Source organism: Anomaloglossus baeobatrachus, chromosome 5, assembly GCF_048569485.1.
Source record: "Anomaloglossus baeobatrachus isolate aAnoBae1 chromosome 5, aAnoBae1.hap1, whole genome shotgun sequence".
In the NCBI taxonomy this organism is placed as follows: domain Eukaryota; kingdom Metazoa; phylum Chordata; class Amphibia; order Anura; family Aromobatidae; genus Anomaloglossus; species Anomaloglossus baeobatrachus.
Window position 1 is genome coordinate 101,902,058 of NC_134357.1, and position 26,931 is coordinate 101,928,988.

General features: G+C 47.3%; 1 protein-coding gene across 1 annotated transcript in view; it reads right to left on the minus strand.

The window, feature by feature from the left end:
- Window positions 1–4,036: 4,036 nt before the first annotated feature.
- Window positions 4,037–26,931, minus strand: part of LOC142310902 (putative neutral ceramidase C) — a 149,623-nt gene continuing 126,728 nt past the window's right edge. The window contains exons 19-21 of the mRNA XM_075348725.1: window positions 23,385–23,444; window positions 14,882–14,970; window positions 4,037–4,336 (exon numbers count right to left, since the gene is read on the minus strand). Coding sequence (XP_075204840.1) covers window positions 4,150–4,336; window positions 14,882–14,970; window positions 23,385–23,444 — 336 coding nt within the window. The 3' untranslated portion in view covers window positions 4,037–4,149. The remainder of the gene's footprint in view (window positions 4,337–14,881; window positions 14,971–23,384; window positions 23,445–26,931) is intronic.

Here is a 26,931-nt window from a genome sequence, read left to right on the forward strand (position 1 = left end):
CGACCTCTCCATGGTGAACGATTTTCACCATTTTTGAGGTCGCCTAAGGTCGCTGGTAAGTATTACACGCTGCGATATCGTTAATGACGCCGGATGTGCGTCACTAACAACTTGACCACGGCGACCAAACATTAACAATATCGTAGCGTGTAAAGCCCCCTTAAGTCCCTGTACAATACTCACCTTCTGTCGATTTCAACTTCTATCACTACTGTTCCTGTTGGTCTTCTGTGATCTGTGATCTGTGGCTCGCTGGCAGCTCCATTGATTTATGGAGCTCCAGAGGTCAGAACTCAATACAAGTTTATGTGAGGATTATTCTGTCCTAGTTCTGGCTCTCATAGACTTTTATTGGGAGCTTGTGATGGAACTTCTTACTTCCAGCCAGTCAGAAGCTATTTCCACAAGATGGCACCGCAAGACCAGAGCAGTGTCGTTAAAAGGTGAAGACAGCAGAAGGTGAGTAAGTAGTGCCCCACGGGGCAGGTGGTTAACCTACTCGTTGCCGGGCCATTTCATGTCTGGTCAGGCGATGTCACAGGGCACAGGGTGGCCTTGCCCGCTTCCGTTGCCCCGAGATGTACAGTAAATGGTGGGGAAGCGGGATATTGGGGAAAGTTTATTGTGATACCACCTGTGGTATGCGGCCAGGAAATAGCCGCCGCTGCCAGATTCCTCTCTGGGGCAGGTGTTAAGGCAGCTAGGATGGTGTCGCTACCCACAGGCAGAGCAGGCCCTGGGTGGATGATGAGGGGTGTAATGGCTGTTGGCACCTAAGCACTGGGCAGCGGCGCCGGTAAGGACGAGCCAACACAGTCTCTGCGAGTTCAGGGTGTAGTTTACTTACAACTTCAGCTGCCAGCCCGGTCACACTGGTCACTGCTGTGATGGGCTCAGGTCAATCCCGGATCCGCAAGAGGTCAGAACCAGTTCAGTAGTCTGTGGGCCCTTCCTCACTGCGCTTTGTAGTGTGGGTCCGTGTGGCTTGAAGCACTTACCTTCCGTACTAGGTAAAGTACTGTTCCCTATGCCAGTAGCAGGGATCCCCTTGAGTCTAACCGTGATCTAGGCCCCGAGAGTCCTATATGTCACTTGGCTTTGGAAACTTGGGTTGTCGAAGAAGCATGGAACTTCTCCATCCGGCAGAATCTGGTGATGCAATGTGGAATTACACCACCCTAAGGTGCTGCACCCTGAACAGTGCTGGCCCCGGGGGAACTGACACAGTATCCTCCTCAGCGACAGTTAAACTCCTGTGTCCCACAGGAGCTACCGGAAAAGACGTCTGCTCACTGTCCCTCCTGCTGGAGAACTTTCTAAGGTTTTAGTAAACTGTGTATGTGGCTCCTAACTCCACCTGGTGGCCGCTCCTCCCCCTACCCAGGTCCTAAGCTAGTGGATTGGGGCCCCTGTTGTGATGGCATCCTGTAAATGCCACACACTGTTGGAAACCCCTTTTGTACCCGATCCTAGCCCAGTCCCCAGTGGGGAATTAGCAACCCATGTGTGTATGTGGTTGTGGGTGATGAAACTGGTACCGACCTCCTTTTGGATCCATGATCAGCACCACACCCTGAGTGGGGTGCAGTAACCTGTGGCAACCTGAGCCTCAGGGGTGCCACAAGTATAAAACAGGGAGCTTAGATTTAAAGCACCACTACAGCACTGAAACAAAGAAATTCTGGAGTGGTGCTTTAATTATTGATTACCAAAAACAAATTAAGTAAGTAAGTATAATATAAATTAAAATAATTTTCTAAACTGTCTGGATGGTACGATTTTTGTTCATGGTCACATGGTCTCTGAAATGGAACTTTGTAAACTGTGACATTTCTGCTCTTTCAGAACTGTGTGGATATCAACTGAAATCGAACAATCCACAATTTAGAAAATCAAATTATATTAGTATGTGGAATTATTATTTGGAAAACAATAATGAACTTTATCTGGCATCAGACATCCCTTTTAATAAGTCACTCTTTAGAGTCCAATCTTGAGTCCAATCTCTAATTAACCGTCTCAGCAATTTCAGGAGATAGTCAACTCAGTAGTGGTTTTGCTGAGTATGTACAACTGTGCTTTTCAAGACAATAGCACAATGCTGTATTACAATGCAAAACTGCTATTATGTATTCTAGACCATGTGTGGGTAGTGAGAGTGATCTCAACAGTAAAGAAGCTGGGGTTGTCCATTATTAGGGCATCCTCTTCTCATTTACAATGCCTGGACCCATTAAAATAAAAAACTTATACTCATCTCCCGTGCCAGCCCAGCGCCATTCTAGTGGTGTTTAGTGCTAACGTTTCCCGGGGCTCAAATCTCACAGGTGTGTCACGGGAACAGACAGTCATGTGGTTTCGACCCATAGAAGGTCACAGCGTTTGGCTGCGCAATATACTTACATACCCCTTCTTTCCTTTAGACTGGTGCTGGTTATATTCTTCAGTTTATTAAACCATGGGTGCAAGCAGGTGGCTTGCTCTCATCTGGATCGTTTCAGAAAGCTTTGCTGAACTTCTACCTGTGTCATCAGTAGATAAGTTGTTCATGCTTTTCCCCTGTGTGTCCTCCTTGCGTCGTCTATAGTGGTTAGTGGGGTTGACGAAGTGCTCATCCCATACTGTCCCTATTTAGGCTCCAGCACTAGGTATACTTAGGGTCAGGTATCCTACTCGATACATAGATGCGGAACCTATCAAGGGTAGTGAGGGACCCCAGGGACCAGCAGTAGGTTTGGTCAGGGGTCACCATCTTCCCTTTCCCTAGACACAGGGTTTCCCTTCCCTTTTGCCATGCACATGGTACTTTCCCGTACCTAGCATAACATCAGATGAGGTTGTAATGTCATGCGAGCCCCTCGTCCAATCAGCACTGGCTTCTCTTTCTCTCCACCTTTGCACATATGATTAATCAACAGGAAGCGAGAGCTGCAGCTGATGTCACACTTCTTGTTGATTTCTCATACAGTATGTCAGAAGGTGGGGAGAGGGAAGCAGGTAGTGATTGGGTGTGGGGCTCGCATGACGTTACACCCTCATATAAACCACAGGAACACGAGTGCCAACACTGCTTGAATGGCGTTGGCACAGGAGGTGAATATAAGATATTTTTATTTTAATCAGGCCAAACATTGGAAATGAGACAACTCTTTAACTCAACTAATAAAGAGAATTTGTCCCACCTCACTAATCTGATATATATGTCCTATCCCAATGACAGGTCAATTTGACTTACATGAGCAAGGTTTTCAGATATAACTAAGATGGCCACCGAGGACATCATAGACCCTCCCATCAGCATGGATCCACCAGATGACGACATAGACCCTCCCATCAGCATCACCATGGATCCATCCAATGACGTCATAGACCCGCCTACGATGATGCCCACCAATCAGCTCATGGACAAACACATTGTTCAACCCACTGACCAATGGACACATCCAACTATGACCACTGTAGGGCTGACCATGCCCCTTTTCCTAGTTTTTATAAAGGCATGTTCTTGAATAAATCTGTCCGTTCTGGGCCACCTCTGATCAAGGAAAGATGAATATCCAACTGTGTGTCTGATGTCATTTTTCAAGCATGCACTTGATCCAATACCAATAAGAACTAGGAGCAGGCAACGAGTGAACTTTGGTTAAGTGTTCACCCTAACACTCTGATCACTATTCCTTTTCATAAATGTTAATATAGGAAGCGTTTTATTACAACTTAGCAAAGGATAAGTTATAACCTTCTTGTCTGCCGCACATACTTCCCCTCTTCTACCAGTAGGCTTTCTGAAAATGTTTAAACTCCCAAAGAAACATAAACAAAATGTCTGCAAGGTAATACAGCAAATAGAAGGCAGGGAGGGGGAGGAGGGAGGTGCAGCTGCAGTATGTCAACATTTCAGTGAAACAGCATATGGAAAGGGAATAATGTCAATTTTTCAGAAACCAGGGGATTGAAAAGACCCTAAATATACAGAATATACACAAATTTTCAAACTGCACTACAACAAATACACATATCAAAACCTCAGCTGCCTAAGGAGAGACTGAGATTTGATTTTAATAACCAGCATATTACAGTTTCACAAAGCTGTTCAGTTTATCTGAATCATTGACATGGGGCAGGCTTATTATAAATATAGTCAGATGATCATCTAGTAGCTCTTTTTATCTCAAATTCAGAAGAGGTTCCTTCATAGGGTCTTATTTGTGGAGGAAGAAGTTGTTTACGGTGTCCAAAGTGAGAAATCCTGTAGATTCCAGATGCAACTGACGATGGTATGTGCCACTCAATTGTAGCGTTGCTTTGACCTCCTGTGCCTTTATGCCAGTAATACCTACAGAAATATAAACTCAGTGTAAGTGGTTTTATGACTTAAAAAAAAAAAAAGAAATGAAAAATATTGTAAATCAGCAAAATGGATTCAGAGTGAATATCTTAGGGTAAATAAGAAAAGTAATATAATTCTTTTAAATGTGATATACAGTACATGAGATGAAAGTTACCCAAAAGTACTGATCTATTGCAGGACCAGCTAAAATGTATGCATCAAACTAATGTACTGTATATGTAGTAGATGTGAGGCGTCAAGGCCCTTCTGAGGTCTTCCTAGCCTGATGGTATTGATGAGTTCAGCATATACTCCAATGTACACTAAAGGCCCCGTCACACTAAGCAACATCGCTAGCAACATCGCTGCTAACGAACAACTTTTGTGACGTTGCTAGCGATGTTGCTGTGTGTGACATCCAGCAACAACCTGGCCCCTGCTGTGAGGTCGTTGGTTGTTGCTGAATGTCCTGGACCATTTTTTAGTTGTTGCTGTCACGCTGTGAAGCGCACATCACTGTGTGTGACAGCGAGACAGCAACAACTAAATGTGCAGGCAGCAGGAGCCGGCTTCTGCGGAGGCTGGTAACCAATGTAAACATCGGGTAACCAAGAAGCCCTGTCCTTGGTTACCCGATATTTACCTTTGATACCAGCCTCCGCCACTCTCAGCTGTCAGTGCCGGCTCCTGCTCTGTGCACATGTAGCTGCAGCACACATCGGGTTAATTAACCCGATGTGTGCTGTAACTAGGAGAGCAAGGAGCCAGCGCTAAGCATTGTGCGCTGCTCCCTGCTCTGTGCACATTTAGCTGCAGCACACATCGGGAAATTAACCCCATGTGTGCTGTAACTAGGAGAGCAGGGAGCCAGCGCTCAGTGTGCGCTGCTCCCTGCTCTCTGCACATGTAGCTACAGCAGACATCGGGAAATTAACCCCATGTGTGCTGTAACTAGGAGAGCAAGGAGCCAGCGCTAAGCAGTGTGCGCTGCTCCCTGCTCTGTGCACATTTAGCTGCAGCACACATCGTGTAATTAACCTGATGTGTGCTGTAACTAGGAGAGCAGGGAGCCAGCGCTCAGTGTGCGCTGCTCCCTGCTCTCTGCACGTGTAGCTCCGTGCGGTGGTAACCAAGGTAAATATCGGGTTGGTTACCCAATATTTACCTTAGTTACCAAGCGCAGCATCTTCCACGCGGCGCTGGGGGCTTGTCACTGGTTGCTGGTGAGCTCACCAGCAACTTGTGTAGCCACGATCCAGCGATCCCTGCCAGGTCAGGTTGCTGGTGGGATCGCTGGAGCGTTGCAGTGTGACATCTCACCAGCAACCTCCTAGCAACTTACCAGCGATCCCTATCGTTGTTGGGATCGCTGGTAAGTTGCTTAGTGTGACTGGACCTTAACAAGTAAAAGGGTAACAATGTTTTGAACTTTTGACTTTCAGGCTCTATATCTCACCATCCACTACAGCTTTGAGCGTGAGATAAACTTCATTTTATAGATAATTATCTTGGCTATCTCATACATAAAGTTGACTTTCAACTATTTAGCATAGGGTTAGTTATGCAGATTCTTGTAAGGTCACTGCATTGTTGCTGTTTTGTTCCTAAAAAAATCTAAATTTTCATTATTTTGGAAATCTACCTTTGGCTTTTAGCACTGCCTGAATCCTTCTGGGCATGGTCTCTATCATATTCAAGCATGTCTTGAACGAAATCTGATCTCAGGTCTCTTCTACAAGTTCCTAATGTTGGTGTTGGATCACTTGGGTATGTATACAGCTTTTTTTTCATCTCTACCCACAAGCGTTTAATTGGATTGAGGTCTGTGGGCCAATCCAGCATCTGTACTTCATTGTCATTGAACCATTTCTTTGCCAATCTCGACATATGCTTTGGGCCATTGCCCTACTGAAACACTATATTGTCCTTTTCTTACCCATAGTATTCAAGTGTATATAGTTGAGCAATGAGACCCTCATTGATCCTGTCTAAGAATCCAATGCCTTTGACTGTAAATCTTCCTCCACTGACCTTGACAGTTCCTTCAGTTTCTCAGTGCGTTAGCCCTTTTTCCCTTGTTTCTTCCAGACCCATTTGCACCCATCAGAGTTTAGTCTATTGACGTTTGTCTCAGTGCTCCAAATCACCCATTTCTAATCTTACGATATTGAATTCGAGGCTTCTTCACATTTTTCAGGCCACCATTCCAGACTTGTGTAACATGTATCGCACAGTGCTTACATGAATGTCTGTGATTTCACTATTGCAAGCCACCTCCACTGCCATCTCATTGCTCCAAATCATCAGTTTCCAACCTTCTACTGTTTAGTTTTCATACTTTTTTGCAAATTTGAGCAGAGGCTTCTTCTGCCGATATTTTATCTGAGGCCTCTTCACCTAATTTTTGGGCCACCATTCCAGACTTGTGTAACTTGTGTCACACAGTGCTTGCATGGATGTCTCTGATCTCACAATTACAAAGCATATGAGCCACCACCACTGCCATGTTTGTCGCGCTAGAACTTATAGAATGTATGAAGAGCCGACTTGTTGACTTCAAAATTTTCCTTTTACATTCACCTCTTGGCTTTTGAATGGATAGACGGACTTAATTTCATATTTTTCCAACTAGCATGGCACTCTGTAGTGTGGCAATTTTCTTGGCCGAGAGACTGCCATCAATGAGCTTAATGATGCTATTTAGCTTTTCTTGGGAAATCTTTTTCATGGCCTCTCCTTGATTCAAGCCAGTGACCTTTCACTTGAGATTCAACTAAATAACACACTGAGCTATTAGAGAATGTGAGAACAGGTTGTAATTTGTAGTAGTTGTCGCGGGCGGAGGGGCCGCGCTCGCTACGCTCGGGTCCGGGGCTGCTGCTGCTCGGTGGCTCGAGCAGTAGGCCGGACCCGGGGACTCGAGCAGCGCTCCTCGCCCCCGAGTGAAAAGGGGTGTTGGGTGGTTTTTGGGGAGATAGTTCGTGACGCCACCCACGGGTCGTGGTGATGGTGGGCACCACCGCTGCTAATGACGGGTCTCCCAGGAGCGATGGCGGGGAGCAGCTAGGTGCTAACCCCTCCGTGGGTAGGGGTCGGTGATCCCGGGGCCCGGTAGTGGACGGGGAGGCAGGAAGGCCGGGGTGCAGGGGTGCAGGGTTGCGGGGGCAGCGCAGCGTGGTGCCGGATGGCACTGTTGTACTCACTCAGGCACAGATTCACAGAGTCTCTGGTAAAACAAACGGCTAGATGGATGGGTCCCGCAGCTGTCTGCAGTGTCTTTGCTCTCCCCGGACAGGTTGATGGTGGCTGTCTTTCCCTGCACCGTTGTGAATGTATTGACTCCGATGGTTTCCCACTGGTAGTCCGCTCTCCGGCGTGTCTGTACCGAAGGAGCCCGTTTTGCCCGCAGGCGCTGGCCCTTGGATTTCTAGCCTATTGCGGTGGCTTTTTATCCTCACTGTGTGGATGGTTGCCTTCTGTCGGGTCTTGGGTATGAGTGAATCCCTGGAGTCCCGGTCACTATCGGATTTGACCTTTTCGGCGGCTCCTAGCCTGGTCGGGGTCTGATGGCCCTGCCTTTGGTACAGATCTGCTCCCCGGATCGGTACCGGCGGGCCACCGCCCGTCCCCGGTCCTACGGTTCCGCTGACCTGCACCACTCCTGCAGACGGCCACCACCGTCTGCCGACCTTGCTGTATGTGCCTGGGCTCCTACCCAGACACCAACAGTCTCTCAACCTCTCACTTTCAATTCCCAACTTCAACTCCAAAACTCAACTGACTACTTTTCCTGCCTCCAGGCCTGTGAACTCCTCGGTGGGCGAGGCCAACCGCCTCGCTCCGCCCCACCTGGTGTGGACATCAAGCTTGGAGGACGGCAACAAGGATTTTGTTTGACTGTTGTTGCCTAACCAGGGGAGGGGGTGTGTGAGATGTTGTGTTTGTGACTACCTGGCTAGTCCAGGGCGACACATTCCCCCTTGGTGAAATGCAGACCGTCCGCGGGCTGCCCATCCATCAACGGTTTTATTTCTGAAAAATATAAGTTAACATGGGAAAAACATATAACATTAAGCATACTTTTAATTCTTCCCTTACGGAAGGCTTTTCTCTTAAACGTTACCAACGGTGTAAAACATTTTTATTAACAATGGACGGGTCCATGTTCCTCCGCTCCCCCACCCAAGCAACCTACACCTTGATGCTGCCCCTAAGAAACGGGCAGCACCACTTTACCCCAGTCCTGGTCCAGGTCACCCGAGCGGGAACGGGTACGGTGTCTCACACCTGGCTGTCATTTCAGGGGATGCCACGTCCAGGCGGACCCCTGAGCCCCGGAGGATGGTCACCGGTCCTGGTGGTGACCGGACCCCAGCCTGCTCTGCTGCGGGCCCTTCCTCCAATATGCCTCTCCGGAGGCAGCAATGGAACATGGCCCAACAATTATTTACAAGGCCACTAGTTCTTGGTTGGCCTGCAAGTTCTCGGCCCTGTCTCTATAAGGGGGTTAGTGGAACACATAAAGTCGCCACGGGGACAACTTTCTTCTTTTACGGACGGCAATCAGGTGAGGTATTCGGATGATTAGCATTCATTCATTTCTATAAAAACTTAAAACAGGAACAAGGTGCTGATGGTCCCAACGGGGACAACTGTGTTGCAACGGAGGACCGCTGCCTTTATTTCTCATTTCCGTACTCCTCGCCCAGCTCCAGGCGAAGAAATACAGGCTCCAGCTCTTCCAGCACACGGCAGGCGCAACGGGGAAGGGCCACCCGGCATCCATTGTTTCCGCTCCGAGGGATGTAGGTGGCCTCCATATCATACAAGCCGAAGACTCCTCTCTGTGTCAGCCCCTGAGCCGCTGTCATCTGACTCCAGGGGGCTGATGGCGGGATCCGGGAGGATAGGTACAGCTTCCAGCTGAGCCCAGACCTGTAGCTCCTCAGTGGCAGGCGATTCGTCGTCGGTCGTTGCACGGAGGACCGTCATCGTTTTTTCTGAGTTAACCGCTCCGGCATCTGGTTGGCCGGCATCCTCTCGGGCCTCCGGGCCCTGGCGGGGCATCAGCGCAGACTCCGCCGTCCCCATCGGGGGCGGTGGGCTGAGCGGGGCAGTAAGCGCGGCCAGCACGCGCAATGGAGCGGGCCCTGCAGGGGCCGGGGGGTAGACCGAGTCCTTCAGCCGCAGCGGTCGGTCTCTCGGGGACAAAAGGGCGTGGGTCACTCACCAGCTCCTCTAGCATGGCCTCTATTTCATGCGCCCGCACGACCGCAGCCAGCTCCTCCACTTCAGCGGTCCAGCAATCCAGCAGGTCACGCACCTGGGCCCGGTTACGACAGCACAGCAACATCACTTGGGCATTCAGCCACGCCGCCGTCCTGGGCACAGGCTCCGGGGACTCAGGCCTTTCAGATGGGGTGGACATACTGGCGCGTGTGCTTCCATTAACCGGATGGAAAGCAGAGTCCTGGCGTCCCTCCTCTTTATCCCTTTGGTTACATCAGACAAGCCTTCACCCGCCCCCTCTTGGTTCTTTCCAGCACTTCCTTCTGCTGGGGGCGGGGCTTCACTTTCGCGCCCTCCCTGCTCAGGGAAGACGGCTCGAGCGGGAAATCTTCGCGCCCAAGATGGCGGAACTTCAAATTTTTCGGCCGGACGCCGCTGGCGGGGACTGCAAGGCGCACTTCTATCGGTAGGTAGATTGGTAATAATCCTGTTCGTGACGTCAAGTTGTCGCGGGTGGAGGGGCCGCGCTCGCTATTCTCGGGTACGGGGCTGCTGCTGCTCGGTGGCTCGAGCGGTGGGCCGGACCCCGGGACTCGAGCAGCGCTCCTCGCCCCTGAGTGAAAAGGGGTGTTGGGTGGTTTTTGGGGAGATAGTTCGTGACACCACCCACGGGTCGTGGTGATGGTGGGCACCACCGCTGCTAGTGACGGGTCTCCCGGGAGCGATGGCGGGGAGCAGCTAGGTGTTAACCCCTCCGTGGGTAGGGGTCGGTGATCCCGGGGCCCGGTAGTGGACGGGGAGGCAGGAAGGCCAGGGTGCAGGGTTGCGGGGGCAGCGCGGCGCGGTGCCGGATGGCAATGTTGTACTCACTCAGGCACAGATTCACAGAGTCTCTGGTAAACCAAACGGCTGGATGGATGGGTCCCGCAGCTGGCTGCAGTGTCTTTGCTCTCCCCGGACAGGTTGATGGTGGCTGTCTTTCCCTGCACCGCTGTGAATGTATTGACTCCGATGGTTTCCCACTGGTAGTCCGCTCCCCAGCGTGTATGTACGGAAGGAGCCCGTTTTGCCCGCAGGCGCTGGCCTTTGGATTTCTAGCCTATTGCGGTGGCTTTTTATCCTCACTGTGTAGACGGTTGCCTTCTGTCGGGTCTTGGGTGTGAGTGAACCCCTGGGGTCCCGGTCACTATCGGATTTGACCTTTTTGGCGGCTCCTAGCCTGGTCGGGGTCTGATGGCTCTGCCTTTGTGCTTGGTACAGATCTGCTCCCCGGCTCGGTACCGGCGGGCCACCGCCCGTCCCCGGCCCTATGGTTCCGCTGACCTGCACCACTCCTGCAGACGGCCACCACCATCTGCCAACCTTGCTGTACGTGCCTGGGCTCCTACCCAGACACCAACAGTCTTTCAACCTCTCACTTTCAACTCCCAACTTCAACTCCAAAACTCAACTGACTACTTTTCCTGCCTTCAGGCCTGTGAACTCCTCGGTGGGTAGGGCCAACCGCCTGGCTCCGCCCCACCTCGTGTGGACATCAAGCTTGTAGGACAGCAACAAGGATTTTGTTTGACTGTTGTTGCCTAACAAGGGGAGGGGGTGTGTGAGATGTTGTGTTTGTGACTACCTGGCTAGTCCAGGGCGTCACATATACAAGAAGAAAAAGATTTTTCCACCACCTGGAGCAAAACTGTAACACTGCAGTGACATGACAAGAATCTGCATAACTAATCATATGCTACATATTTGTAAACAAATTTAAAGGGAACCAATCACCAGGATTTTCGTATATAACCTAAAGCCAGTGCTATACTGTATACACAATATTATACAATCTTAACAGGGGGAGGGGATAAATATGAATAATCCCCAGATATTATCTGATCCTCAGCTGCTGTCACTCAAGAAGCTGATGATTTTATAAACTTTACTTTTTTGGATTTCAAAACCTAAAACATTTGAGCTGACCACTACAGGTATGTATAGAATCAGCCTGATAGTGGCAGAATAGCACTGGCTTTAGGTTATATACGAAAATCCTGGTGATTGGTTCCCTTTAAGTAAGAGACAGCCAAGATGATTGCCTATAAAATGAAGGCAGTTTCATGTTCAAAGATGTAATGGATGGTGAGATATGGAGTCTGAAAGTCAAAAGTTCAAAACATTGTTATCCTTTTGCTTGTCGGTGTATATAGGGGTGCCAGCCAACTTATCGAAGGGAGATGCAGATTGGAGATGTCCGATTTTGGTCTGTTGCTCAAGTTATTCTCCCGGAGATAAACCACCAGCATAAATGTCTGTCAGTGGTTTTCTCACAGAGAGCACAGGAGTTATCGGCTGATTCCTCCTGTGTATAGGAGAGATGGCAATCAACCACAGCATTGTTGTATGGCTGGCTTTAGAAAGATTGAGCATATTGGATTTCAACATGGTCAGATCCTTATTCCCTACGAAGATAAACCTATTTGGTTTAGACCATAAAAGTGTCAAAAAAATAATTTAAGCAGAAGCCTATATAGAAATGATACTTGACTTTAACATATCCAGTGAAGTTCTCTATTAAGTATACACAAGACATTAATCATAATGATAAAAACAACAGTATAAAGTAAAGGATAGGATCTAAAGATTATGATTCCGGTGACCACTAGTAAAATTCAATAAATAGTACCGTATATATATATAAATATATATAATAATAATGTAATAATAATTTATTCATTTATATAGCGCTATTAATTCCATAGCGCTTTACATACATTGGGAACACTGTCCCCATTGGGGCTCACAATCTAAATTCCCTATCTGTATGTCTTTGGAGTGTGGGAGGAAACCGGGAACCCGGAGGAAACCCACACAAACACGGGGAGAACATACAAACTCCTTGCAGATGGTGTCCTTGGTGGGAATTGAACCCAGGACCTCAGCGCTGCAAGACTGTAGTGCTAACCACTGAGCCACCGTGCTCAGGAGATACAGTGCCTACAAGTAGTATTCAACCCCCTGCAGATTTAGCAGGTTTGATAAGATGCAAATAAGTTAGAGCCTGCAAACTTCAAACAAGAGCAGGATTTATTACCAGATGCATAAATCTTACAAACCAACAAGTTATGTTGCTCAGTTAAATTTTAATAAATTTTCAACATAAAAGTGTGGGTCAATTATTATTCAACCCCTAGGTTTAATATTTTTTGGAATAACCCTTGTTTGCAATTACAGCTAATAATCGTCTTTTATAAGACCTGATCAGGCCGGCACAGGTCTCTGGAGTTATCTTGGCCCACTCCTCCATGCAGATCTTCTCCAAGTTATCTAGGTTCTTTGGGTGTCTCATGTGGACTTTAATCTTGAGCTCCTTCCACAAGTTTTCAATTGGGTTAAGGTCAGGAGACTGACTAGGCCACTGCAACACCTTGATTTTTTCCCTCTTGAACCAGGCCTTGGTTTTCTTGGCTGTGTGCTTTGGGTCGTTGTCTTGTTGGAAGATGAAATGACGACCAATCTTAAGATCCTTGATGGCGGAGGTTCTTGGCCAAAATCTCCAGGTAGGCCGTGCTATCCATCTTCCCATGGATGCGGACCAGATGGCCAGGCCCCTTGGCTGAGAAACAGCCCCACAGCATGATGCTGCCACCACCATGCTTGACAGTAGGGATGGTATTCTTGGGGTCGTATGCAGTGCCATCCAGTCTCCAAACGTCACGTGTGTGGTTGGCACCAAAGATCTCGATCTTGGTCTCATCAGACCAGAGAACCTTGAACCAGTCTGTCTCAGAGTCCTCCAAGTGATCCTGAGCAAACTGTAGACGAGCCTTGACATGACGCTTTGAAAGTAAAGGTACCTTACGGGCTCGTCTGGAACGGAGACCATTGCGGTGGAGTACGTTACTTATGGTATTGACTGAAACCAATGTCCCCACTGCCATGAGATCTTCCCGGAGCTCCTTCCTTGTTGTCCTTGGGTTAGCCTTGACTCTTCGGACAAGCCTGGCCTCGGCACGGGTGGAAACTTTCAAAGGCTGTCCAGGCCGTGGAAGGCTAACAGTAGTTCCATAAGCCTTCCACTTCCGGATGATGTTCACAACAGTGGAGACAGGTAGGCCCAACTCCTTGGAAAGGGTTTTGTACCCCTTGCCAGCCTTGTGACCCTCCACGATCTTGTCTCTGATGGCCTTGGAATGCTCCTTTGTCTTTCCCATGTTGACCAAGTATGAGTGCTGTTCACAAGTTTGGGGAGGGTCTTAATTAGTCAGAAAAGGCTGGAAAAAGAGATAATTAATCCAAACATGTGAAGCTCATTGTTCTTTGTGCCTGAAATACTTCTTAATACTTTAGGGGAACCAAACAGAATTCTTGTGGTTTGAGGGGTTGAATAATAAATGACCCTCTGAATAAACTTTTCACAATTTAAAAAAAAATTAAAAAAAGAAATAACATTCTTTTTTGCTGCAGTGCATTTCACACTTCCAGGCTGATCTACAGTCCAAATGTCACAATGCCAAGTTAATTCCGAATGTGTAAACCTGCTAAATCTGCAGGGGGTTGAATACTACTTGTAGGCACTGTATATATATCTCCTTTAGTATATCCCATGTGAAAATGTATAACACTTGTACAGAATTTGCAAATATTTCACGAGGCAAAAGTAGCTCTCTCAGAGATAATATAAATATGAGGGATCAAAATAACTGCTATTTAATAATTCCGTGAGTCATAGTATTACCAATTATATATGGCACGCTCCCTAGTGGGGTTTCAAGTATAATCCAAGTATCACGCAAATTACATTACGTCCTGATAGATCACTCACTGTCCATGAACAATACTTGTAGAAAAACCAAAGTGTTAACAGGAGTGAAGATGACATTACTCTATGAATATGGTCACTAGAAACCCAATGACTCGCGTTTCGCTCTGCTTCTTCAGAAGGCTTTATTTTATACTGTTGCTTTTGTCATTATTAATGTCTTGTATATATTTAATAAATAACTATTTATCACTACCAAGAAGTTTGGTAGCCAATTAAGTTGCCATACACTTTGGATAACTGTCTGCCAAAACCTCTTTTGGTTGACACCTTGCCTTGGCTGAGCATGCACATATTCTGGATATGTTTAGGGGGAAATAAGCAGCTGCTAGAAACCTTTGGTAGTAGCTTATCTCTAGAAAGAACAAAAGGATTAGTTGTTGAAATTCAATCTGGCTGATCCTTCTCTTACATAAACAGATGAGGCACGGTAGGTCTTCATACACAATAGTTATGGTTCCTCCGAAATTGCTCCTTTCTCCATTAAAATCACACAATTGGCTGAATGACAGTCTCACCTTGTTTCCCAGGAGGCATCATTATACACCGTACGCCATGCTCTAGTTACACTTTCGTATTTCTCAACTTTTAAGTAAGTGTCATCACTCTGAAAGATAAACATTATTATTCGCATTAGAAGGCTTTTGAGGGATCACTCATTTATTTGAATCCAACAGGCGCTGTACTATGTCTAGTGAAGGTCTAAGGGGATGACGCATGTCACAGGGTCTAAAGACCACCAAAGAAAGGTACATTTTACCACCCAAAAAAGAATCTCTTGTCACGCGCTACTTTCCTTTCCCAGTATCGGCACTTATCATGGTGCCAAATATTAATTTTTCTCAAATGATTGGTGTTATGCGGGCGTCATATGAGACAATATATCGTGCAATATGTCAGCGGGGTCACGTCGTAAGTGACGCACATCCGGCATCGCTTGATATATCGTAGCATGTGACAGCTATGAACGAGCAGAAATACTCACCTTCTCGTTCATCGCTGACACGTCGCTCATTTTCTAAAAATCGCACGTCCTGTTGTTCATCGTTCCCGGGGCAGCACACGTCGCTCCGTGTGACACCCCGGGAACGATGAACACAGCTTACCTGCGTCCCGCCGGCAATGCTGAAGGAAGGAGGTGGGCGGGATGTTTACGTCCCGCTCATCTCCGCTCCTCCGCTTCTATTGGCCGGCCGCTGTGTGACATCACTGTGATGCCGAACGCCCCTCCCCCTTCACGAAGTGGATGTTTGCCACCCACAGCGACGTCGCTCAGCAGGTAAGTGCGTGTGACGGGGGTTTAACGACTTTGTGTGCCACGGGCAACTAATTGCCCGTGACGCACAGACGACGGGGGCGGGTACGATCGCTCGTGAGATCTCACGATAGATCGTATCGTGTGACGCCCGCACTCCTCAGGAAAGTACAAATAAGTTAGTACAGCCTTTCATAAATGGGGAGACACAGGCATGGATGTTCTCAAGGATTAGGGATGGCACAAATTAGTTGACAAAAAAATCAGGATTTATTTCCTTAAAAGAATCATATCAAACAATAATCAATTTAAACTTTTTTTTATTTAAATATCATCCTAGTATTGCAATGTTATGATATTTTGTTATACATTTATTTTGCTTCCTCGTTTCCCAAACACTATGGTGCACGGCTGCTCACCGAAGAACCATAAGGAACATTCAGTGTATAGGGCTTTCCCTGTTTGAGCCCTTACGCATCTTCACCCTTGTACTCAGAGGAATACTGCTCCTGAGACTGTTTGAATATAGGCCCCAATTCATGAAGACGGTGGTTTTACACTCCGGTCTTTATGAGGAGCCGTGTTGAAGTCAGACGCTCCTGATTCATTAAAAGGTGAAAACCTCTTAAAGGGAACCTGTCACTTACTCACCTACTGGGCTGTCCAATACATTCTGGTCCAACAGGCGTCTTTGGTTTAGGGTCAGGCACCTCCTTTATCCTTGCGATCGCAGTCCTCCTTCTTGCTTCGTATGGATGACACATCCTACATCATTCACAGTGTCCTCTGTTGCGCTCCTGCGCATGCACACTTTGCTCTGTCCTGCTATGGGCGGAGCAAGATACTGTAATGAGCAGGTGTAGGGAAAGGTTAAAGACTGCCTGCGCACTACAACACTTTGCTCCGCCCTCAGCAGGGCAGAGAGAAGTGCGCATGCGCAGGTGCACAATGGAGGGAGTTGTGTGGATGAATTAGGAAGTGTCACACACACGAAGCAAGAATGAGGACAGCGATCGTAAGGATAGAGGAGGCGCCAGACCCGAGAACAGCTACACTCATTAGACCAGAACGTATCGGACTGCCCCGCAAGTGAGTGTTGACAGGTTCCCTTTAATGTATTAGGAGTGTAACATGTGTGCACCTTGCCACAAATCTAATTCCTGTTTCGGGGACTAGAGTAAGATTTGTGGTGTAGTGAAGACCGCTGCTTGTCAAGAATTTTTCTCATGTGGGGCTTGCCACACTCCATTCCACCCCAGCTCCTTCCACTTTATCAAAACTGGGTGAACATTTTAGTGCAGCTTCACATTGTGCAAAAACCTTGCCACTTTTGAAAGCTTTTTATGACAGAATTCTGGAGTAAAATCTTTCATAAATCGGGCCCCAGAGTGTACGTTTCTTTGCTGAGCAGCAGTTGAAAGAAGCTTCTGGGCATTGAAACAACAGTGCAGCAAAGTGTTTCAGAGTGAAGGGACCGAAATAATGTAATGAAGTGTATTAGAAAAGTTTCTAACTTTGCAATACCTGGAGGATTAATTAAATAAAAGAAAAAGTTTAGTTACCGTTACATTTTTTTGCAACAGATATGATTTTACTTGAAATAGGTTTTGTATGTACTCAGTTCGGTCAGATTAGAATTCACACAGCACAGCTGTGCAGAGATCTCCATAGCTAGTTTCTCATTATTTTCGCGCGAGCAGAGAATTAAAGGGAACCTGTCATCAGGAATTTGGCTTTCAACCTAAACGTTTCCCCCTCTGCAGCTCGTGGGCTGCATTCTAGGAAGGTTTTTGTACTTTTTGTGCCCCTTTTTAAACCAAAATAAACACTTTATAAACTTGTACCTTTCTGTTTGAAAATCTTGTTAATTTTCCATGGGGGCGGGCCGTGTGGCGTCCGTTGCTGTAGCTTACGCCGTCCCCCATGCTCCAAATCATGCCTCATAACACCGCCCACTGCGCCGAGGTCCCGTGCACGCCGGGACACCTAGTGACGTGATCGCATGCACGAGAGTATGGGCGGCGCTGTGATTGCATCGCAAGTGCGCGCCCATACTCTCGTGTGCGCGCTCTCCCCTCTGTACGTCGCTCAGATCCTCTGCTTCTCCTGTGCTCCGCTCCTCCCATCTATTTCCTGCTGCAGGGTACGATGGGAAGGAGGTGACGTCGGGCCGGCGCAGAACGCTGGAGGCAGTGGGGAAAGGGCGGGCACGAGAGTATGGGCGGGCACTTGCGATGCAATCACAGCGCCGCCCATACTCTCGTGCATGCGACCACGTCACTAGGTGTCCCGGCGTGCACGGGACCTCGGCGCAGTGGGCGGTGTTATGAGGCATGATTTGGAGCATGGGGGACGGCGTAAGCTACAGCAACGGACGCCACACGGCCCGCCCACATGGAAAATTAACAAGATTTTCAAACAGAAAGGTACAAGTTTATAAAGTGTTTATTTTGGTTTAAAAAGGGGCACAAAAAGTACAAAAACCTTCCTAGAATGCAGCCCACGAGCTGCAGAGGGGGAAACGTTTAGGTTGAAAGCCAAATTCCTGATGACAGGTTCCCTTTAAGTTTTATTGTAAACTCCTCTTCCATTTATGATCCTTTCAGCAATCCTGCTGATGCTGCATTATGTGAATCAGGTCTTATATGTCATTTCTACCGTTTTAGTGAACAATGCTGTGCTGAATAATTTTACAATATATCTTTTGGAAGTCAGAGCTCATTTTTCTGAGACCCCCTTCACACATGCAAGTGTACAGCTTTCTGTTAACCAAATAAATAATTAAACTAAGAAAACAGTATGGGATACCAGCAGACAGCTATGAGCTGATATCATTAGGCTGTGAATGTTCAAGGTTATTGGACCCTTCCCAGCCTAAATATGCCAGCCTGCAGACACCCCATGAGTCGAGCAACAAGAGATGCTGCAATTCTGGTGCTTCGCCTCTGCTCTTCCTGATTGTTACTGTGTGTGTCTTTTTTTCATTATTAAAAAAAACAATATATACCAGATATGCCACGACGTGGCGACTGGGCCGATATAAAAATGGCCGTTTTTGTATGCTAAATATCTTTTTTGTCTTAAATTTCCTTTAGCAGTAATGCAGGTCTATATTCTTACATTCATGGTTTTCATGCTTTAGCATTTCAGAGTGCAAACTGTCTCTTTTTTTGTCATGTTATGTCATGTTCAGTTATGCACCTGTTCACATTGTGTAAGGGCCCAGATGTTCACTGCTATCCACCCCCACACAGTATCCACAGCTGATGGACAGACCACAGACACGGTCTTGGGGATAACAGTTGCTTTAATATAGCAGGAACAAAGCAAATCAATACGGAATATATGTTTCACAGTCTCTCGTGGGTAGGCCACGGCAAATACAGCTTGGAGTTGAATGCTGAAGTGCAATTAGGGTGCTGGAGCTTTAAGTGCACGATTTGTTTCAGAATTAATACTGGTATGCTTTAGGTTCAGAGTCTCCTGAGTTTAGAGGGTAGATATGATAAGATTGTACAGACCTGGAGTCCTGGGGTTAATTTCACTGCTAGTTCAGACACGTGCAGTACTTGTAAGCAAATGAAGACAGTTGCCCAGCGTGCTACGGGGAGCGGACGGCTGGTGCGTGGACAATGGCATGAAAGCCACTAATATTGCAGTGGGGCGGGAGACCCTGAAACTTCCCCAATCTGCGTGCAGTAGGGTCTGTTATATAGTCAGTATGCCCTACTGTCTGAAGAGATGCACAATGTCAGGATAGGAAGCCTTCAGCATATTGGCTGTAAAAATCAGGAAATGATGAAATTCTAGGCCTCGGGCCTAGGAGGAGTCTTGTGGTGAAGAGATTCTCCACATAATGTCTTCCCTCCGAGGAGACTCAGCCAGAACCAGCTCATTCCAGTTGTTTTCTAGACAGAGGCTGGAGAATAGCTCCACCTATTGAGCCATGTGACCAAGAACTAGCCAATAGGATAACACCCAATGAACACTTCAGATTCTTACAGTTTTCACCAGTAGATGGTGCTAGAACACAACAAATGAAAAATGCTTTACTTATAACATATAGCATAATATTACATATAAATGGAATGTACTTAAAGAAACAGACACAATCTGGACCGGGCCACTACAATTGCAGTTTTGGGAGTGCGTCAGGCTTTTTGTCTTTCTTCCATTATTGGCTTAACAATGGAGGTGTCTGATAGGCGCCTCTCCATTACTAAGACCAGGACTTGGTGCCGACTGTCACTACACAGTTGACAACAAGATCAACTACCATTATCCCGATTGCAACCGCACCAGCGCTATCAGGTAGAGCTGAGGCAAAGCACCAGTATTGGTGCATCTAATAGATGCGCCAATTCTGGAGTGGCTGTTGGTGGGTATTTTTAGGCGGGGAAGGGCCCAATAACAATGGAACTTCCCAGCCTGGTAATATGAGTTCACAGCTGTCTGCTTTACCATTGCTAATTGTAAAAAATGTTAGTGACCCCTCGTCATTTTGTCAATTTAATTATTTAGTTATGTGATAAATAGAAAGCTCTCAAAACTATCTAACAATCTATCTATCTATCTATTATCTATCTATCTTATCATTTATCAATGATCTCTCTCACTGGCGGACACAGAAAGAAGAGGCCGCTGTGCAAGAACAGTAAATGGGCCCTTTGCAGTCCAATAGCTCATCATAATACACAATTTCACCTGCTTTGGGAGTAAAAATGGGGCACCTTTACTTCTTTGACCCTTATCTATCTGTCTGTCCAGCTATCTGTCTATCATTTATCTATCTGTTATCTATCTAAAATATGGATACCCTATGTATTGGAAACACTGGCATGTGAAGGGGGCCTGATACAATTTAACACACACTAAGGGGTGACAGCTGCAATGTCGGTGGGGTCAAATCGAAAGTGACGCACATCCGGCGTCGCTGTCTATATCGTAGTGTGTAAATCCTTTTTGATACGATTAACGAGCGCAAAAGCGTCGTAATCGTATCATCAGTGTAGTGTCCGACATTTTAATAATTCTGCTGCTGCGACGGTACGATGTTGTTCCTTGTTCCTGCGGCAGCACAGATCGCTGTGTGAGAAGCCGCAGGAGCGAGGAACATCAGCTTACCTGCATCACCGCGGCTCACGCCTGCAATTAGGAAGGAAGGAGGTGGGCGGGATGTTTACGTCCCACTCGTCTCCGCCCCTCCGCTTCTATTGGCCGCCTGCGGTGTGACGTCGCTGTGACGCCGGCCAGAGCGACGTCGCAGGGCAGGTAAGTGCGTGTGAAGCTGCCGTAGCGATAATGTTCGCTACGGCAGCTATCACAAGATATCGCTGCTGCGACGGGGCGGGGACTATCGCGCTCGGCATCGCAAGCATCAGCTTGCGATGTCATAGTGTGCAAAGTACCCCTAACAGTTGAATGGAACATGTCAGGTATGTTTGCCCACCACCAAAACTGCCCACATCAGAAAAAGTTGCTGTTATTAGTTTTATGGAAATGCCACCAATACCAAGGTTGGATTTGCCATTAAGCCTAAAGGCCGCTTTACACGCTGCGATATCGTGACCGATATCGCTAGCGTGGGTACCCGCCCCCATCGGTTGTGCGACATGGGCAAATCGCTGCCCGTGGCACACAACATCGCCCAGACCCAACACACTACTTACCTGCCCTGCGACGTCGCTGTGACCGGCGAAACGCCTCCTTTCTAAGGGGGCGGTTCGTTCAGCGTCACAGCGACGTCACAGCTGCGTCACTGAACCGCCGCCCAATAGAAGCGGAGGGGCAGAGATGAGCGGGACAAACATCCCGCCCACCTTCTTCCTTCCGCATTGCGGGCGGGAGGCAGGTAAGGTGAGGTTCCTCGTTCCTGTAGTGTCACACGGAGCGATGTGTGCTGTCGCAGGAACGAGGAACAACTTCATTACTGCTGCAGCAACGATATTTGAGAATGGACCCCCATGTCACCGATGAGCGATTTTGCACGTTTTTGCATCGATGCAAAATCGCTCAAAGGTGTCACACGCAACGGCATCACTAAAGCAACCGGATGTGCGTCACAAATTCCGTGACCCCAACGAGATTGCTTGAGCAATGTCGCAGCGTGTAAAGCGGCCTTTAGACGGTGGTCTGAAAAGTTTCTACTCCTGGCTTGTAGCAGAAAAGTTAGAATCAGCCCCAGTCCATAGCTAGGTACTTACAATTCAAAATATATAGTGTCAATGTTAATTAGCTTGTTTAAGTCACTGTTATTTTTTTGTGCCCACAACCCACCTTTCTCCTTTTTGCCTGACTAGCAGCTTTCCTCTAAATTTCTGCCTGCAGAGTGAAACACCACATCCCCAGTTTATGGGTGGCACGGAAGCTCAGTGGTTAGCACTGCAGTCTTGCACTGTTGGTGTAATGGATTCAAATCCCATCAACATCTGCCGGAGTTTGTATCTTCTCCTTGTGTTTGCTTGGTTTTCCTCCCAAACTCCAAAGACATACTGATAGGGAGACTGTGAGCCCCAATGTTGACAGTGTTGCTGACTGCTGAGGTATGTAAAACACTGCGGAACATGTTGGCACTATATAAAAATAAAGATCATTATTCATTGCTGAGCATGCTAGACTTAAAGGGAACCCATCACCAGATTTGGGGCCTATAAGCTGGGGCCACCACCAGTGGGCTCTTATATACAGCATTCTAACATGCTATATATAAGAGCCTAGGCAGCTGCGTAGAACGTAAAAATCCCTTTATAATACTTACCTAAACGGTCGCTGCGGTGGAGTTGGGTCATATGGGCATCTCCGGTGCCGGCGCCTCCACTTTCGGCCATCTTTGTCGACCTTCTTCTGAAGCCGGGGTGCATGACGCGTCTTCCACACTCACCGGCATTGAGGTCCTGGACAGGCGCACTTTGATCTACCCTGAGCAGAGCAGATTAAAGTATTGTAGTGCGCATGAGCGGGACCGAAGAGTGTCTATGACGTAGGACGTGTCATGCACCCCGGCTTCAGAAGGAGGACGAAGATGGCCGAAACAGGAGGCGCCGACACCAGAGAATGGAGACGCCCATATGACCCAACTCCATTGCAGCGACTGTTTAGGTGAGTTTTATAAAGTGTTTTTTATGTTCTACAGAGCGGCCTGGGCTCTTATATACAGCATGTTAGAATGCGGTATATGAGAACCCACTGGTGGTGGCCACAGCTTATTGGCCCCAAATCTGCTGACAGGTTCCCTTTAATGAACAGGGCTGCTGGAGTAAGATCCCCTAACTCATTAAGCGGTGTAAACTACTTGATAAATTAGATGCATCTTACAAGGGTCGTGTGCCTCTGCATAAATGTGCTTCAGTATTATTGATTAAAGAAGGTATTGGGCATACGTTGAAATCTGAGACTTCTACTAGTGTGGAACAACAATGTTTACTTCAATGGAAATGGAGCAGATATGGGAAGAAAACAGATCGGACAGATTCCCTTTAAATAATAAAATGCTGGCACCCTGCAGTCACCACTAGAGGGAGCATACTGAACACAGGTTTATTTCTATCTAATGTAACAGGAAAAACAGGTCTGACCCACTATAAAATATAATAAATTAAGCAGCACAAGATTTTGGAAGTAATTTTGTTCTGTACATGTCACCATTGTAACCATACACAATTATCTGTGTGATAAAGGTGTTGACGTTTTAGGGTCTAGCCTATAACCTGCACTATAAATATAAATAGAGAAATCCTAATAAATAATAAAGTTGCAAATCCACGTACCATATATATCACCGAACTCCTGGGATTCCCAGCAACAAACGTAACTGAAGCTACTTCACCCTGTGAATGTCATCACATGAAAAGAGAGTTTAGAGGGGCGGTCTGGTTTCATATAACAAAACAGTATGCAGATTCTGAATTTCTCAGACATCTGAAAAATTTCTAATGGGCAATCATTGGCCAAATGGGTGCAAACTGTACTTTTGGCAAGGAAATGTCTGTATCCTTAGTCCATGTGCACACATTCAGTATTTGTACAGTACTTTACATCAGAATTTCTAAGCCAAAACCAGATTTTCCCCCATTCCTGGTTTTCGCTTATAAAAACTGATGTAAAATACTGACCAAATACTCAGTGTGTGCACGTGACCTAAAGCCCATACACTATAGTACAGCTGACGATTGCACTTTTCAATACATGATTCATGCGTTTGTTTATGCATACAATAGATCTTTTTAACCCCTTTACTACCAGTCGATTTTTTGTTCTTCATTTTCGTGTTTTCCTTCTTCCAAGAGCCAGAACTTTTTTATTTTTCCATTCACAATTCATTTTTTGCGGTGCAAGTTGTGCTTTTTAATTTTATCATATAGTGCACTAAAAAACCAGGGCAAAAATTCCATGTGCGGTGAAATTGCAAAAAAAAAAAGCAATTCCACAATTGTTTTTGGGGGGTTTTTTTCCAATGGAGACAAACATGGGTGATTTGAACTTTTGTGGGAATTTCTTTATTTTTTAGTTATATTTTTTAAAACATTTTTCACTTGTTATTGTAATTACTAGTCACCTAGGGGACCTGCGGCTGCGATCATCTGATCATTTGTGCTGTACAGAGTAGTGGATCCGTACCGTTCTGTACAGCAGATATGATGATTTCCTATGAATCTCGGTTCACAGCCAGCCTGCACAGGAAGTTCGTCATGACAGACACAGGGGTCATCAGATGACCCCCGGCTATCATGACAACCCATTAGCACCCCACGATCACATCATGGGCTGCCGATGGGGGTTAGGATTCGTACACACTCCAACAGTGGGTGTTAAATCCCGCTGTCAGTGATTGACAGCAATATTTAACTAGTTAAGAGCTGTGGGCAAATCTCCAATCAACCCGCGACTGTTAGAGACACTTTTGGGCTGATCAGATCAGCCAACATGTGCAGGAAAAGATTCAGTCTCAGCGTGTAAGCCCACATTAAAGGCAGGGACACGACCTATGACATACCAGTATGTCATATTTTGTGAAGGGGTTAAAAGATTTTAATTAATTAAACAAGCATGATATAATTTTAACTTAATATACTATATTTCAACTCATTGCAGTTGTCAATATGTCTGCTTGTAGTCAAAGAATGGAAACATTCTGAAGAAACTCATTAGGCTGTGTTTTCACATAGCATAAATTATGCATTTTTTCTATTGTGGTTTTTTTGTGCAGAAATCCTGCTGCATTTAACAAATCACAAAAAGTGGGTGTGAAAACTCATGCCCATCATGTATTTAAAGGGACTGTGTCAGCAGAGAATGATTGTTCATACCAAGCACAGTCACTCAGTGCAATATGGCGGGGCCAAGCTTTTAAAAACACCTTCCCACCAGCTTGTTTTCCATCTATCTTGGCTTTCTATGGCTCTCTAAGGCCCGTTTCACACATCCGGCATTTCGACGGATCCAGGATCCGGCACACATGCAGTAGAGTACATTCATTTACAGTGGAAACGCGACACCATGCGGACAAATGCAGTTGTGCATGAAGCACACAACCTCATGGTGTTGCGCTTCCACTGTAAATGAATGTACTGTACTGCATGTGTACCGGATCCGGCATCCGGCGAAATTCCGGATGTGTGAAACAGGCTTAACAGCAAAGAGTGGAATTGGAGGAAAACGAAGCAGGTGGGAAGCTGCACTTAAATTATTAGCCCTGTTATGAAGCACATGCGCCTGTACTTGGTTTGACGTGTCAACCTGTGCTGATAGAGTTCCTTTCACAATACTGTTCAACTTTGTGTATTTTGAATGTGTGACGCCCTGGACTAGCCAGGTAGTCACATACATACCAACATACACCTCCCCCACCCTAGACAGTAACAACAGTCAGACAAAAAAACCCTTGCTGCCTCCCTCCAGGGCCTGATGTCCACACCAGGTGGGGCGGAGCCAGGCGGTTGGCCCCACCCACCGAGGAGTTCACAGGCCTGGAGGCGGGAAAAGGAGTCAGATAGTTTAGGAGGTGAAATTGAGAGGAGTGAAACGTCTGCGTGTGCCTGGGTAGGAGCTTGGTGGTGGCCGTCTGCAAGAGGTGGTGGAACTCTGCGAAGCCGTAAGGACCGGGGCTGGGCTGTGGCCCACCGGTACCGAACCGGGGAGCGGAGTGAAGCTAAGCACACAGGCAGGGCCATCGGACCCCGACCAGGCTTGGAGCCGCCGTCAATAGTCAAATCCGAGTGTGACAGGAACCCCAGGGGTTCCCCAACAATCAAGTCCCGACAGAAGGCAAAAGTCCACACCGTGAGGATATACAGCCACCGCCAAAGGCTAGAGATCCAAGGGCCAGCGCCTGCGAGCAAAACGGGCTCCTATGGCACCTATACGCTGGGGAGCGGACTACCGGTGGGCAACCACAGGAGTCAGAACACTTCTAAAAGGTGCAGGGAAAGACAGCCACCATCAGCCGTCCGGGGAGAGCACAACAACAACACTGCAGCCGGCTACGGGACCCGTCCATCTGGCCGTTTGGTTTACCAGAGACTCTGTCATTGATTGTCTGAGTGAGTACACCAGTGCCGTCCGGCACCGCGCCACGCTGTCCCTGCAACCCTGCACCCCAGCCATCCAGCCTCCCCGTTACACCACCGGGCCCCGGGATCACCAACCCCCCTACCCACGGAGGGGACAACATCCTAGCTGCTCCCTACCATCTCTCCCGGGATCCCCGTTACCAGCAGTGGTGGTGCCATCATCACCAAGTCCCGTGGGTGGCGTCACGAACAATCTCCCCCACCCAAACTATCCCTTTTCGCTCACGGGTGAGGAGCGCTGCTCGAGTCCCCAGGTCCGGCCCACCACTCGAGCCACCGAGCAGCAGCAGCAGAAGCCCCGGACCCGAGTGTGGTGAGCGCGTCCCCTCCGCCCGCGACAAATGCAATTTACCATATAGAATTCCACGGAGAGCCTGAAAAAATGCATATAAAAGGCCCAAGGGCAAAAATCCCTGCCCTTTGGTACTGGAGGTCACTAACTACTTCGTACAAAAGCCTTTGTTTTTGATGACAGCTTTAAGATGCCTCTTGTATGGAGAAACTAGTCGCATCCATTGATTTGGTGTGATTTTAGCCCATTCTTCCACATAAACACCCATCAAATCCTGATGGTTCTGTGGGTTTCTTCTGTAAACTCTGAACTTTAGTTCCTTCCATAAATTTTCTATTGGATTTAGATCAGGTGATTCTAGCAGCTTTATTTTCTTTCTCTGAAACCAATTGCAAGTGTCCTTGGCTGTGTGTTTGGTATCATTATCATCCTGGTAGATGGCAGTAGAATTTT